Here is a 15,171-nt window from a genome sequence, read left to right as displayed (position 1 = left end):
CTTTACTCTCATTTTCACCTGTTCTTGCTAGCTCCCTGCCATTCGGCTGCAGCTGAAATTTAACTTTATGGAAACCTGCCTTGACTTAGATCACTTCAGTTTAAGCTTCTCTAACACCCTCTATGTGTTCAAACACTCACTCAGGGTTCCTGACTGGCTCAGTGGGAAGAGCATGTGACTCTTGATTTTAGGGTCATGAGTTTGAGCCTCACGCTGGGGGTAGAGTTTACTTTAAAAAAAAAGTTAAAAATTTATTTTTTTAATAGTTAAAGAAGAAAAGACTCTCATTGCGCTGGTCTAAATGTCTTTTGGGGGCACTTGGGTGGCTCAGTCGGTCAGGCATCTGCCTTCAACTCGGGTTGTGATCCCAGAGATCCCATCAGGCTCTCTGCTTGGTAGGGAGCCTGCTTCTCCCTCTCCCTCTGCCCCCTACTCATGCTTGCTGTCTCTCTCTGTCTCAAATAAATAAAATTAAAAAAAAATAAATTTTTGTCTTTTCTACCACAGTTTTCATTTGTAGACCATGTGGTTCCTCCTCTTCTCATACTCTTTAACTCTTTTAGTGTATTTTTTCTTCCCCCGTCTAAATGATTATATACCTGAAGGCTTAAATTTTGGCCCTCAGGGCCATTTTAGTCTTTTACTCTCAGTTTTATCTATATCCTTAACTTTGGCCATATACTATCTTTCTCTTTTTTTAAGTGTAGCTGACATAAAATTTTATATTCACTTCAGGTGTACAACCTGTGATTCCACGTTTATATGCATTACAAGTGATCATAAGTCTAGCTCTTTGCTTTAAAGGCCATTTATTCTTTTTTTTTTTTTTTTAAGATTTTATTTTTTTTAAAGCAATCTGCATACACAGCGTGGCACTTGAACTCAGGACCCTAAAATCAAGAGTCGTATGCTCCACCGACTGAGCCACCCAGGTGTCCCAAGGCCACTTTCTCTTTAAAAGTGACTTTTCCAGGGGCGCCTGGGTGGCACAGTCCTTAAGCGTCTGCCTTTGGCTCAGGGCGTGATCCCAGCGTTCTGGGATTGAGCCCCACATCAGGCTCCTCCGCTAGGAGCCTGCTTCTTCCTCTCCCACTCCCCCTGCTTGTGTTCCCTCCCTCGCTGGCTGTCTCTGTCAAATAAATAAAATCTTAAAAAAAAGAGTGACTTTTCCAACTATTGCCTGGTTTTTGCTTTCTCAGAATTATATTATGGCATTTTTACTTGGATGCCCTGTCATTACTTAAGGTGAAGGTCTAAAATTAGAACTTCTCTTCCCTCTTATCAAGTTTTCTTTTTTTTTAAAATTGGGCTATAGTTGACATAACATGTACAGCATGTTGACTTGATACATTTTATATCCTGTAACGTGATTACCATTGTAGTCATAGCACCTCTGTCACATTGCATGATATCATTTCCTTTTTGTGGTCAGAACAATTAAGATCTAGAATCTACATTGATTATAATACGATATTGTTGTCTATAATAACTGCTCTGCACGTTTGATCTCCAGGACCTATTTGTTAACTAGTTGCAAGTTTGTACCCTTAAACAACATCTCTCCTATTTTCCCATCCCCCACCCCCACTAGCTACCATTTTACTCTAATTTTTATGAGTTTGGCTTTTTAAATTTTGTTTATTTTAATTTTAATTCCAGTGTAGTTAACATACAGTCTTATGTTAGTTTCAGGTGTACGATATAGTGATTCAGCAATTCCATATATTACTCAGTGCTCATATGATAAGGGTACTCTTAAGCCCCTTTACTTATTTCATCCATTCCCTCACCCACCTCCCCTCTGGTAACTGTTCTCTGTAGTTAAGAGTCTCTTTTTGCTTTGTTCCTTTTTTCTCCCCATTGTTTGTTTTGTTTCCTAAATTACACATAAGAGTGAACTCATATGGTATCTGTCTCTGGCTTATTTCGGTTAGCATTGTACTCTCTAGCTCCATCCCTGTTGTTGAAAATGGCAAGATTTCATTCTTTCTTATGCCTGAATAATATTCCATTGTCTACATATGCTGCATTTTCTTTTTCTACTCATCTATTGGTGGACACTTGGCCTACCTCCATAATTTGGCTCTTATAAATAATGCTGCAGTAAACATAGGGGTACATATATCCCTTTGAATTTAGTGTTTTCATATTTGAGGAGTAAATACCCAGTGTAGTGTGACTACTGGATTATAGGGTAGTTCTATTTTTAATTTCTTGAGGAACTTCATACTGTTTTCCATAATGGTAGCACCAGTTTGCATTCCCACCAACAGTGCAAGAGGGTTCCTTTTTCTCCACATCCTCACCAACACTTGTTATTTCTTGAGTTTTTTATTTTAACCCTTCTGACAGGTGTGAGGTGATATCTTGTAGTTTTGATTTGCATTTCCCTGATGATGAGTGATGTTGAGCATCTTTTCATGTGTCTGTTGGCCATCTGTATGTCTTCTTTGGAGACATGTCTGTTCATGTCTTCTACCCATTTTTTAATTGGATTGTTTGTTTGTTTGGTGTTGGCTTCTATATGTTCGTTATATATTTTGGATACTAACCGTTTATTGGATATGTCATTTGCAAATGTCTTTTCCCATTCAGTAGGCTGTCTTTTCCTTGTGTTGGTTGTTGCCTTTGCTGTGTGGAAGCTATTTATTTATTTATTTGTTATTGTTTGTTTGCTTGCTTGCTTATTTTAGAGAGGGTGAGAATAAATCCTAAGCAGGCTCTATGCCCAGTGCAGAGCCCAACACAGGGCTTGATCTCACAACCCTGAGATCATGACCTGAGCCGAAATCAAGAGTCAGTTATTTAACTGATTGAGCCACCCAGGCGCCCCATATTTTTCATTTTAAATCATTTTTCTCTGTCTTAAAATTTTCAGATATTATTCAACTCCTCCTTCATCTAGTTTACTTGGTCAGTACTAGGTCTTATCAGTGCTGCCTTCAGGGGGATGCTGCTTCCCCTCTCTGCATTATTTCTTTTCAGTTCTCACAGCTTAAGTTTGTTTGACAAGCTTCTTTGGACTTAGTTCTCCCCTTCTAATTCTTTCTGTAGTCCATAACCAAATTGATCTTCCTCAAACCCGTGTTTAGATATCTCTTTCTTTTAAACAAAACCTTAGTGATGAAAGTCCACCCTTCTTTGGCTTTGTTATGTCAGTTGGTGTCTTGCTTATATCTCACATTCTTTTATTCTGTTATTTCTGTGTCGCTCTGGCCTGGAAATCTCTATCCCTGAATCAGCCCAAATTTATATCATTTTAACTATACCTTTGCTGCTGAGTGCTACTTGAGAAAAGTATGCAGCCTTAGCTTAATAATTCCACAGTAAGGACATAGGATCCCACCTCAGCTAAGGCCTTGGAGTCATCAAATTTTTTTCATTCTTCTTCCCTAGTTATTGTTTTCTCCTGTTGTCCATAGTGGAAGGGAAATTGGGGCTAGAGAAATTACGAGTTACCAGCGTGTTAATATATTTTGAAACCTTACAAATGGCTACAAGTGTGTAGTTATTATTATTTTGTTTATAGGTCTTAGACCTCTAACCCAAATTTAGGCCCTATGAGGTCAGAGATTATATCTTCCTTATTCTATTCATTGCTTTTATATTGTCAGTGTTGAACACAGTGTCTCATACGTAAAAATTTTTCTATAAATGTTGGTTAGTTAATTTTCAAAGTCAGGTATTGACAACAACAATTTTTCAAAGGCCTGGTGTGATACTTGAGGTCTCTCCCAGTGGAAAAATATAAACCAAAACTTAATATTTGTAGACAACTCTGGTAACATCTCTACATCTTTCTCTAAATGGTAGTATGGTAGAATACAAAATTACATAATCTCTCTGGTTCTTCTTTTTCACTTGCTTAAATTAGAAAAAAAAGTGGGGGGGGCACCAGGGGTGGCTCAGTTGATTAAGTGTTTGACTCTTGCTCTTAGCTCAGGTCTTGATCTCAGGGTCATGAGTTTGAGCCCTGTGTTGGGCTGCACACCGGGCATGGGGCCTGCTTATGAAAAAAAATAGGATGATAAAATTGTTTCTAAGGTTTTTTCTGAGCATTAAGTGAGACTGTTAGTGTGAAGCATTTTGCACGTGTTCTACACAAGACCTGGTACCTGATGAATACTTGTTTGCACTCAGTAAAATAATGGTGGGTTTACTTTCATTTATGGACTTCCTGTCAAAAATATTTAGCCAGAGATAGGATGTATTATAAGTCAAGAGGTTATTCTCTTTAACTTAAAAGAGTACCATATGTGAATGATATCTTATAAATCATTAGTAATGCTGTTTCTGTTACCAGGGTAGGGGGCCTGGGTAGGAGCTGTGCCCACGCTACTCAGGGCTTTTCAGCAACGTCAGTTATTTTGAGGTTAGAGGTTTTTGCCCATTTTGTTCACTGCTCCTTAGAGTAGCTAACATAAGGAAGGTACTTAATAAATATTTGTAGGCCTAATGCTTTGGGTTTTGTTTTAAACTCAGTTTCTCCCTCAAATGATGTTATGTTAGAATATCAGGGTTTGTAATTGTCGTATTGCTTATTTTCCCCTGTATAGCGTCACACTGCTCAGCTCCGGGAAGAGCTGCTAAAACTTCCCTGTCCCGAAGGCTTGGACCCTGATGCTGATGATGCCTCGGAGATGTGCAGTGCCGCGGCAGGTGCTGAGGAGACTCTAATGCATGATCAGGTCAAACCCAGCAGCAGTAAAGAACTCCCCAGTGACTTCAAATTATGAGCTGCATTGACGTGGACTTCACAGACACAACGGCTTTGAAGCACAAGCCAAATATGTCAATATTTGTATGTAAGAAACTAATTATGTAATAGTTATTGAAACTGAAACTATACTATGCCCTTAAGGAGATCCAGTTTAATTCAAGGTGATCTTTTATTTACTTGTACAAGAGTGTAAACTTTTTTGTGCTTTTATTTTTCAATTGTGAGAACCACTGATTGGTATGTTCAACAAATTTGTGTATACAAAGAAATGGATAAATCACTGATATATAAGGGAAACTACCTTAGGAAAGAATGTTTACTGAATGTTTATTTTATTATTATTTTTTTTTTTTTACTGTAGAGTGAGGGGTTGTTAACAAAGAATATATATTGGTCATTCTTACAACTACTATTTAAAGTCAGCAACTTTTCACTGAATTTGATAGATTTTATGTTTGGTCATATCTTCATGCTCATCTTTGATTTCTGAAGACCTCCTACATACACTTAAATAAAAGTTAAATGGACATACTCCCTCTTTTTTGATTTACTGGTACATTTTTTAAATGATAAATATGCCATAAAATGCATTATAGCTGGAGACTTGCACTTGTATGGATGAATTTATTACATTCAACGTATTTAATTTTATGCCTTCTAATTCTAAGATGCAGAAAAAATAAATGAACATGATTTTATTCTATGCCAACATTTGGGCCTGTGAATGTATCCGTTATTTGAATTTAAGTATATGAGAAGGAATGGTCAATTTGAAAAGTCACTCTAAACTGATTTTTTCCTAAAGGGCTCCTTTTTTCCTGGACTCTGGTTTTATTACTGAAGTCACATGTATGTATTAAAACATTGAGGCTCTGTAGAGCAGAGAGGATATCTCTCTGGTGCTGTTACAGGACATTCTGTACCTGCCATACAGGCTCATTTTCATGCAAATTCTTCTTAGAGCCAAATAAATAAAGACTTAGGTGTATTAATATGTCTTGTTTCTAAAACAGTTTGCCATGGTGTGAAATGCTATTTCTACAAAGAATTGTACACTTTCAAGACCTAAGCATGGGAAAGGAAAGGATATTTTTCAAAGACCAGTTATCACAAAGGAAAAGCTAAGGTGATTTTTGACAGTATTTATATAAAATGAAGTGGTGTGTGGGATCCTTGAATCTGGAGCTGACCAGGAGAAGCTGTATTCTGAACAGTGAGCTGCTCTCTGAAGGAAAAGGGGAACTAGGGAGCATGATCCTGTCTGAGATACAAGATATAGTGCTCCCTAAGAAGCATGGGTAAAGGAGGGGAAATGAAAAGTTCTAACACACACTGTTCAGTGTGGTGGGTGGTAAGCTACATACACCAAGAATGACAAAATAGAGAAAGAAGAGTCGGTTAAATGTCACCCCCACACATGCTAGCTAAAATCTAGGTATAAAATGATCAGCAATAAGAAGTAAAAGGACAGTCATCAGTATTCTAGGCTTTTCGTTTTTTTTGTCTGTCAGCGTCCTGTCAGGGATGATAAAAGCTACTGTATCAAGTGTATTGTTTGCCTCCAATTTAGGATTTTATTTTTAATCCTTGAAATAAGGTTGGGTCATTTTCTCCAATTCACACCACTAGTCTTCAGAAAGCTTTTATAAGAGGAAAGTAACAATACCAGTACTATAAGGTCCAATTCATGTTTTTAAAAAACCAAGACCTAGGGGCGCCTGAGTGGCTCAGTCGGTGAAGCATCTGCCTTCTGCTCAGGTCATGATCCCAGGGTCTTGGGATCGCGCCCACATTGGGCTCCCTGCTCAGCAGGGAGCCTGCTTCTCCCTCTCTCTCTTCCTGCTGCTCCCCCTGCTTGTGCTCACTCTCTCTGTCAAATAAATAAATAAAATCTTAAAAAAACAAAACCCCAAGCCTAAAAGTCTAAATTTGAGACTGACTAACATGGTTCTGTCTAGGATCCTGACTTTGAGCGCTCACTTTGAGAGTAGGTACAGGTTCCTGCACTTGAGGGTTGAATGACAGACATGGAAACATAATGTCGGTACAGTTGAGAAGTTCTCTGATAGAGTTTACAGGGTACTGTTGGGAACACAGAGGAACACTTAGCTTAGGCAAAGTGTTAATGGGCATTGAGGTGATGTGGTGATGAAAGGCTTCCTCAAGGAAGATATCCTGAGTCTTGAAGGAAGAGGATAAAGAAGTTAGGCAGGGGCGCCTGCATGGATCAGTTGGTTGTGTCCAACTCCTGATTTTGGTTCAGGTAATGATCTCGGGGTCGTGAGATCAAGGCCTATGTGGGGCTCTGCACTCAGCACAGAGTCTGAGATTCTCTCTCCCCCCCTCTCTGCCCCTCACCCTGCTCATGCTCTCTCTCAAAAAATATAAATCATTTAAAAAAAGAAGAAGCCAGGCAGAAAGAAGTTCTTACAGACATGAGAACAAGGGGAAAACTCAATAGCACATGGGATTGTAAGAGACAAAGTTCGATAGTCACAGGAAATGTAGGCTGTAATGTTAGAAAGATAGAGGGCTTGGATCATGGAAGACTGTCTTGTTAAGAAACTTTAACATCCTGTGGGTGATGGAGAGCAGGGGAGCAACCTGGTCATACTCGGTTTCTAGAAGATGATTCTACCAACTATGGGGAGGCAAGGAGCTGAGTTAAGAGCCCACTAGAGTCCGGTGGTAGGTCATCAACTAGAACAAACAAAGAGGTAGAGAAAAAGAGAGGGGAAATACAAATTTTTTGGTATAAAAATAATTTAAGCATGTTTACTGGCTGAGGTACCTGGGGCGGGGGCCGGGGGTATGGTGGGGAGATGGGAAGGGTAAGCATGAAAGCCTTGGAAAAGGATGGAACTAAGACAGTAAAGATGATTGGTCTAGTTGTAAAACTACCAACTATGAAGCCATCTTAAAGAGAATTGCAAATAAACCGCTTAGTTATCACTGTAGCATTAAGACCAGCATGGTCAAAGCCAGACAAATGTAGAAAGTAATATAAAATTTTTTTGATGTCCTATAGTTTGGTTTATACAGGATGAGATAGGTGAGGGTGAGATGTTATAGTTACTGTGTCTTAAACTGGTGAAGGGTGAAGGTTTTTGGTTCCACCTCCTTTCTATTAGAGACCGATACTTTGTACAATAGGGTAAAAAGGTTGCAGCTTGCCACATTGCTTCCTCTCACTTTCTGTACTTAGCCCATTGCCGACTGGGAGCAGACTGGACCATGACCCGAGCAGCACTGTGCTCAGCCGCTCAGGTGAGGCCTGGCCTCTGGCCAGGCAGTCCTCACTGGCCATTTGTTCCTTAAACTAAAGCTGATTATTTGAGTAGACAAATGTCTACAGTTGCATTTTTTTTAAACCAAATAATATACATACTTACAGTTAGTATTCTGGCATGACCTTGTGTAGATGCTGGAATAATATTTCACTGAAACGTAAGCCTCAAATCTTGGGAGGTAGTGAGACTGGTTAGAACAAAAGGTTCCAAGATGGAAACAGACATATCTACCGGGTCAACTGAGACATGGGTGCAAATCCAGTTGCAGACCTTGAGGAGAGCTAGATAGACTCAGCTGGAGCAGGCAGCTGGGGTACCAGATGACTGGCGCTTTGAGCCTGGCCCCAGCTGGCACGCTGACTCTGCAGTCTTGGACTAGGAGGTCCGAGCATGGCAGGGCTTTGGGTTTATCTGGTTTCATAATACTGTGAAGTTACAAAAAAATTTTTTTTTAAGATTTATTTATTTTAGAGAGAGAGCATGAGCTGGGGAAAGAACAGAGGGAGAAGGAGAGAGAATCTCAAGCAGACTCCCCGCTGAGTGCAGAGCCTGACGTGGGGCTCAATCCCACCACCCTGAGATCATGACGTGAGCTGAAATCAAGAGTCAGACGCTTAACTGACTGAGCCACCCAGGTGCCCGCCACTGCCTATTTTAGAACATTTTCCTGTAGAAGAAAATTTGTGTATTTTAGCTTTATCTTTCACCCCCTTTTCTCTTGTCCTCTCCTCCCCCCATCTCCCACCCCCCGCCCTAGGCAATCAATCTACTTTCCGTTACTTCAGTAAATTTTACATAGTCTTATGATCAAGTGGCGGGGCACCTGGGTGGCTCAGTTGGTTAAGCATCAAGTGGCTACGTTGTTAGAACCTTGGGAGGGGCGGTGAACCTTAAGTTTCATTAACCTCTACCTTTATTTTTCAGGAATCCATACATTCAGTTCCCTACCGTTCACAGAGTTGGTTGGATCTAGGGGAGGGAGAGAGAGAGAGAGAGAGAGAGAGAGAGAGAGAGAGAGAGAGTGTTTTGTGAAAACTCTGAGGGGATAAAAGAGCTCATTTGGAATATCAGGTAAAGCTGAGTAAAACAAAAGAGAAACTCAAGGAGGATAAGATTCAAGAGGTTACAAAGACTTTGAGACTATCTTGGAGTTAGAATTATTTTTTGGCCTCACTTTTCCAAGTAAAGAAGCTGACTATTATTGTTTCGTGTTTTGTTTCCCAATTTTTTTAGAATGCCTTTTAAACATATAATTTATTCTTTCTATCAAAAGCTTCCCATAGTGGCCGTTGTTAGTCTAAGTAAAGGACGGTTTTGTTTTTTTTCTTTTCTTTCCTTCTTCCTTTTCTTTTTCTTTTTTTTGGGGGGTTTAATTTTTTTCATTTACCAAGGAAAATTCAAGAGTTCGGATTGTGGTGTGGCTTTATATAAGAGGTAGAAGTTCTTCCAGGAAGCAGTTTAGACTTTGACACCGACAAACCTTTAACATACCAAGAAGGGTGCTGGTGAGGTTCACAGGGTGTGCTTGGTAACCATATCTCAAATTTTCCAACTGAGTGGAGGCCTACTAGTCCTAGACTGTAGGACCATGACCAATGACCCAATAATCATTGACCTTAGACTTTAGCTTAACAAAATGACCTTCTTTCACAGACTGATAGGTCAGAGAGAGAGTGCTTCTGTGAATGTTGTACAGGGAATCCACCGCAAAGTTGGATCCATGGTTTTTCACAGATCCATCATCCATTTAACAACCTCATGGCCAGCTTGGGTTGGAGTGGAGACTTATTGGGCATGTGTTTCCACACAGTCCCTATGGAATACTCCCTTTGACATCCCGCAGAAAAAGACAAAGCTGAATGTGTTGCTTACTGTATAGTTTGCTGAGGTTGCCATAACACAGTGCCACGGACAGACGCTTCACCAACAAGGTGTTGGCAGGGTTCGTTTCTTCTGAGGCCTCTTTCCATGGGCTTGTAGGTGGCTGTTTTCTCCTTCTGTGTTCACATGGTCTCTCTGTGTCTGTGAATGTCCTAATCACCTCCCCCCTTTTTTTAAGATTTTATTTATTTGTTTGTTTATTTAGAGCGGGAGGAGAGGCAGAAGGAAAGGGAGAGAGAGCATCTCAAGCAGACTCCACACTGAGTGTGGGGCCTGAAGTGGGGCTCAATCTCACAACTCTGAGATCATGACCTGAACCAAAATCAAGAACTGGATGCTTAACCAGCTGAGCCACCCAGGTGCCTCCCCTGACATGAACTATGTTTTTATAATAAGTGCTAGTCATCGAAATAATTAAAATATTTAAATTATTGGGCATGTTGAAGTATTCTATTGATTGGTGAGTATTGTTTGCATAAGTAATGAAATAAAACATAATTAGCATATTATTATATATCTATTCCATAGAATTTATTAATGTTGACTTTGTTTCTACAAAATCTTTAATAATGTTTTACTTTATTATTTTTTTAAAGATTTTATTTATTTATTTGACAGAGACAGCAAGAGGGAACACAAGCAGGGGGAGTGGAAAGGGAGAAGCAGGCTTCCTGCTGAGCAGTGCCTGACTCGGGGCTCCATCCCAGACCCTGGTATCATGACCTGAGCTGAAGGCAGACACTTAACGACTGAGCCACCCAGGTGCCCCTCTTAATGATGTTTTAATGCTTGTGTTAGTTCCTAGGGCTGCTGTAAGAAATTACCACCAAATAGGGGGCTTAAAACAACAAATTTATTCACTCACAGTTTTGGAGACCAAAAGTGTGAAATGAAGGAGTTGGCAGGACTATTCTCCCTTTGAAGACTCTAGAAGAGAGAATGCATTCTTTGTCTCTTCCTTTTCCTGGTCCTATTAACATCAATAAACTAAAGAATTAAAAATATATAATGTAATTTTATTCCAAGTATATAAAGTTTGAATGTATTTTCATCAAAAATACAAATTCAAGTAAATGTTAAGTTTCATGTTTTCTATTTTTTCTTCTAAAACATCTAAAATTACTAAAATTAAAAGCAAAATACAAACTATAACAAATGACTATCAAAACTTTAAATCAGTGCTGGTTAAAGAAAGCTAAATTTTTAAAATATTTAATTCAATCTTTTTTTTTTTTTAAGATTTTATTTATTTATTTGACAGAGCCAGCCAGCGAGAGAGGGAACACAAGCAGGGGGAGTGGGAGAGGAAGAAGCAGGCTCCCAGCGGAGGAGCCTGATGCGGGGCTTGAACCCAGAACGCTGGGATCACGCCCTGAGCCAAAGGCAGATGCTTAATGACTGTGCCACCCAGGCGCCCCTAATTCAATCTTTTATACAAACAAAATTCAACAGTTCTATTGTTTGATGTCATCTAATGGCTAATGTGAAGAATTTGTATCATATTATATCTCATTTAAATGGTACAGCTGAGTTGTTTAAAATTGTGAAATGTTTTCTAGCCACTGTCCATATCTGTCATAAATAAAATTCTATTTCATGAGTATCTCCAGAACCAAAAATAGAACACAAATCGTAAAAAATGAGCATCACTACTGAGAAAGGGCCTTAATTATGCAAGAATCTGTTGCATTCATGCCAAGAGGGAAATTTAATAAGTTAATTGTCATTTCTAAGCAGCCTAAATCAAGAGGGCAGCGGTTCAAGGTCACCCTGTGTCCTTGGATCTTGAATGAGAGGAACCCTCATGTATTCTTTGATTTATTTTGTGTGTTTGACGACACAAGTTCCCCTTACGTGATTCTAAGCAGCCAGAAGAGTTCTAGAGTCGAGAGAGGGATGGCACTCTCTATATAGGGCTGGTTGGATCAAGCTCAGATTGTGTGAATCAGAGGCATTGTTCCCGTATCTACATTTATGGCTCCTTTGTACCCATACTGCATCTAGGGAAGTCTTGTTGAAAGCCTTATAGTTTTTCACCTGAATGAAGACCTATCGAGGCAAGAATGTTATTTTGCTTTGTGGGACAAACAACACACCCTTCAGGGGAAGCGTGCTAGTGGTTAAAGTCAACATCTGGGGGCCCCAAGGTCAAAGGAAAGCCTAGGGGGACACCACGGGGCTGCCTGGCTTCAGTCCCCACTCCCCAGGGCAGTTTTCATAGAAGGAAACCTTTGCAGGATCTGGTTGCTTCTCACTAAGGAGGTTAGCTGTCTCGTCCTGCTCCACTTGACTTACCCACATTCCTATCTCATCCACATACATCCTTTCTGTCCTCTGCTTCTCCAGTCTTTGCTGCTGGGGATTTTCAGCATCTGTACTGACCTTGGTTCCAGGGCTGTTTTCAGTATGTTCACTAGGAAGTTATCGTATTGATTTATCTACTTGCTCTGACCTGCATACCAGTCACATACTTCTCATCCTTTGTTCATCAGATGTAGAGAGCATGGAGCTTTAAGGATCAGACTAGGTTCAAATCTTAGTGTAATTTTAGGCAAGGTACCTACCTCTCAATTTCCTTATTTGACAAATTGACTTAATAATATTTGCCTTAAGGGCGCCTGGGTGGCTCAGATGGTTAAGCCTCTGCCTTTGGCTCAGGTCGTGATCTCCAGGTCCTGGGATTGAGCCCCATGTTGGGCTCCCAGCTCAGCGGGGAGTCCGTTTCTCCCTCTGCCCCCGCTCCCCCTGCTTGTTCTCTCTCTCTCTCTCACTCTCTCTCTCTCTCTCTCAAATAAGTAAATAAAAATCTAAAAAAAAAGTTATTGTAAGAGTTAAGTGAGATATCCATTTAACGGTGTTTAATACCATACCTGCTTTATCTCACATCCTCAATCCATGTTGATTCATTTGCCGCAGGGCAAAGGCCCAGCTAACTCTCTTGAGGGTTAGTGGTGGTTGTGGGGCTTCGTTCTGAGAGACACAGTGCTTGGAAAGAGCAGAGGACCTGCAGAGGGATGAGAAGAAAGAACTGTGTGTCAGGTGAAGGCTTTTGAGTATTAGTCTTGGGAGATCAGATTTTACCTTTTATACAAGAGACAGTCTTTTAAAAACAGTGTTATTGAGGTATAACTGACATAGAAAAAAGTGCACATATTTTAACTGAACGGTTTTTCCATATGTATATTCCCATTAAACCATTAGCACAGAGAGTGAACCTATCTGTTCACTCCCCAAAATGTCCTTCCTCCTCTTGCTTTTCCATTTCCTCAACCCCCAGCAACCAGTGATCTGTTTTCTGTCACTAGAGATTAGTTTGCATTTTCTAGATTTTTACAAATGGATTCATATTTTATGTTCTCTGTTTTCTTGGCTTATTTCACTCAGCATAATTACTTTGGTATCTGTATATATTATATGTATCTATAGTTTATTCATTTTTATAGCTGAACACTATTCCATTGTATGAATATATCACAATTTGTTTATTTGTTCATCTGTGCATGGACATTTGGGTTGTATCCAGTTTTTGGCTATTACTAAAAAGGCTGCTACAAACATTTAAAAATTATTATTAAACATGAGATTTGTTAATGAATATGAAAAAGGATTGAGGAGTCATGAAATGCTGGTTACAATCCTGCCTCCTTTTTACTACTTAGAAAAATATGAGATAGGATTAGTTAAAACACGTAACTAAATCAAACCTGAAGCTACTTGGAGAAAGGCATCATTTACAATACAGATTAAGGTTCTAGAGTAAATATGGCATGTTGAATATATGCCATCTCTCCTTCTTCAAAACCCACTAAATCTATGGTAAAGAAAAAAGTTAAGACATAACCCACAGGGAAAGAGACGATGAGACTAGTGGCCCTGTTTGGGAGCTACTAACTGGTGTAGCTGAGCAGAGAAAGCCCAATCCTACAAATGCAGTGGGAAAAGCTAAGGCAAACTTGTACGTAGCCTGAAGAATCCCTGAAAAACTCAGCAACCGGGAGCGCTAGATATCCCTGGGACTGAAGGTTATGGGATGGGAAGAGGAAGGGCTGAAACGAGGAGGACTCCTGCAAAGATGAGTCAGTCAGTCGGAACCCCTGCCTACTCCTTCCCCGCCAGTCCCCCTGCCGTGGTCTCTACAGGGTCTGATATTCAGACTGGGTCTTTTTTTTTTTTTAAGATTTTATTTATTTATTCATTCAACAGAGATAGAGACAGCCAGCGAGAGAGGGAACACAAGCAGGGGGAGTGGGAGAGGAAGAAGCAGGCTCATAGCAGAAGAGCCTGATGTGGGGCTCGATCCCAGAACGCCGGGATCACGCCCTGAGCCGAAGGCAGACGCTCAACCGCTGTGCCACCCAGGCGCCCCCAGACTGGGTCTTGAATGCTGAGACTCCTGGCTTTCTTGCTCTGCTTGGCTCTGGAACACTGGCAACCAGACCCTCACTGTCCAGGTAGGAAATTTAAAAAGTGTCTGAAAAATCTGACCAGCTCAAGAAAAAAGACTTAACAGGTGGTGACATCAGGGTTCCTAGCAGACTGCCCAGCCAAGCCACTACACTCATCCTAAAGCGGACATATCCTACTCACTGGCTCAGTATCCACTCCATTTTTTGGTTTATTTTTTGCTTTTGTTTTTTTTTCAATTGAGACCACATTTTTTTCTCCCACATTTTTATTTCAGAGTCCATTTCCCTGAAGAGAGATGAATATACTTAATTATTATCATTGTCAAGCATATCTCACTTAAAATAAACCTTGAATTATAGAGACAGCACCAAGTTCAGTGTATGGGACAATGTGGCTCTACAGGCAAGTGAAGAACCTGGTTGAGCCGCCAGTGTGTTTCTGCTTTAATAGCTCTAACAACTGTCAAATGTTTAGACAGTGCTGGATTTTGTGCTTTAAAAAACCGAAAGGACACACTGATTATCATTTCCTGCACAAATAGCGTTTCATTACTTCTCAGTGAGAAGACATTCTAGGGCATCTGCTCTTCTCCACTCAGCCCACGTCTGGCTTCCCTTGGCTTCTGCTGGCAGAGGCTGAGCACCATTCCCTCCACAGTCTAGGGAGGAGGAAAGTGAATTGAGAATTTAGTTCCCTCCTTGCCGCCGTCACTGGGCTAGGCTCTTTCAGAGATCGCTTGCCCTTGATTTCTCCAAGAATGCGGCGTGGTCAGGGTTACCCTAACTAGTGCACAGCATTCTCACAGTGCAGGCTTCAGGCCCACGGGGGCAGAGTCCCACCCCGCTGAGGCCTGGCTCTCTGAGCCTCAGTTTT

At 40.5% G+C, this 15,171-nt stretch overlaps 1 protein-coding gene and 1 long non-coding RNA gene across 23 annotated transcripts in view; one reads left to right on the top strand and one right to left on the bottom strand.

Moving 5' to 3' along the window:
* BIRC6 (baculoviral IAP repeat containing 6) overlaps window positions 1-5,712 on the top strand; it is a 226,993-nt gene extending 221,281 nt beyond the window's left edge. For all 21 annotated transcript variants that reach the window (XM_048222900.2, XM_026478650.4, XM_026478636.4 and 18 more), the window contains one exon: window positions 4,557-5,712. In XM_048222900.2, the coding sequence (XP_048078857.1) occupies window positions 4,557-4,736 (180 nt within the window). In that variant the 3' untranslated portion in view covers window positions 4,737-5,712. The remainder of the gene's footprint in view (window positions 1-4,556) is intronic.
* Window positions 1-15,171, bottom strand: part of LOC113241103 (uncharacterized) — a 69,323-nt gene that overhangs the window by 53,493 nt on the left and 659 nt on the right. The window contains exons 2-3 of one of the 2 annotated variants that reach the window (XR_008958315.1): window positions 12,762-12,895; window positions 10,757-10,878 (exon numbers count right to left, since the gene is read on the bottom strand). This is a non-coding gene — a long non-coding RNA (uncharacterized LOC113241103). Of the gene's footprint in view, window positions 1-10,424; window positions 10,879-12,761; window positions 12,896-15,171 lie in introns of those variants that run through there. The other variant, XR_003311440.4, reaches the window with a different exon arrangement.

This window comes from Ursus arctos, unplaced genomic scaffold (genome assembly GCF_023065955.2).
Source record: "Ursus arctos isolate Adak ecotype North America unplaced genomic scaffold, UrsArc2.0 scaffold_8, whole genome shotgun sequence".
NCBI lineage: Eukaryota > Metazoa > Chordata > Mammalia > Carnivora > Ursidae > Ursus > Ursus arctos.
The sequence above is the reverse complement of the archived record's forward strand: the minus strand, read 5'-3'. Positions and strand labels throughout refer to the sequence as shown.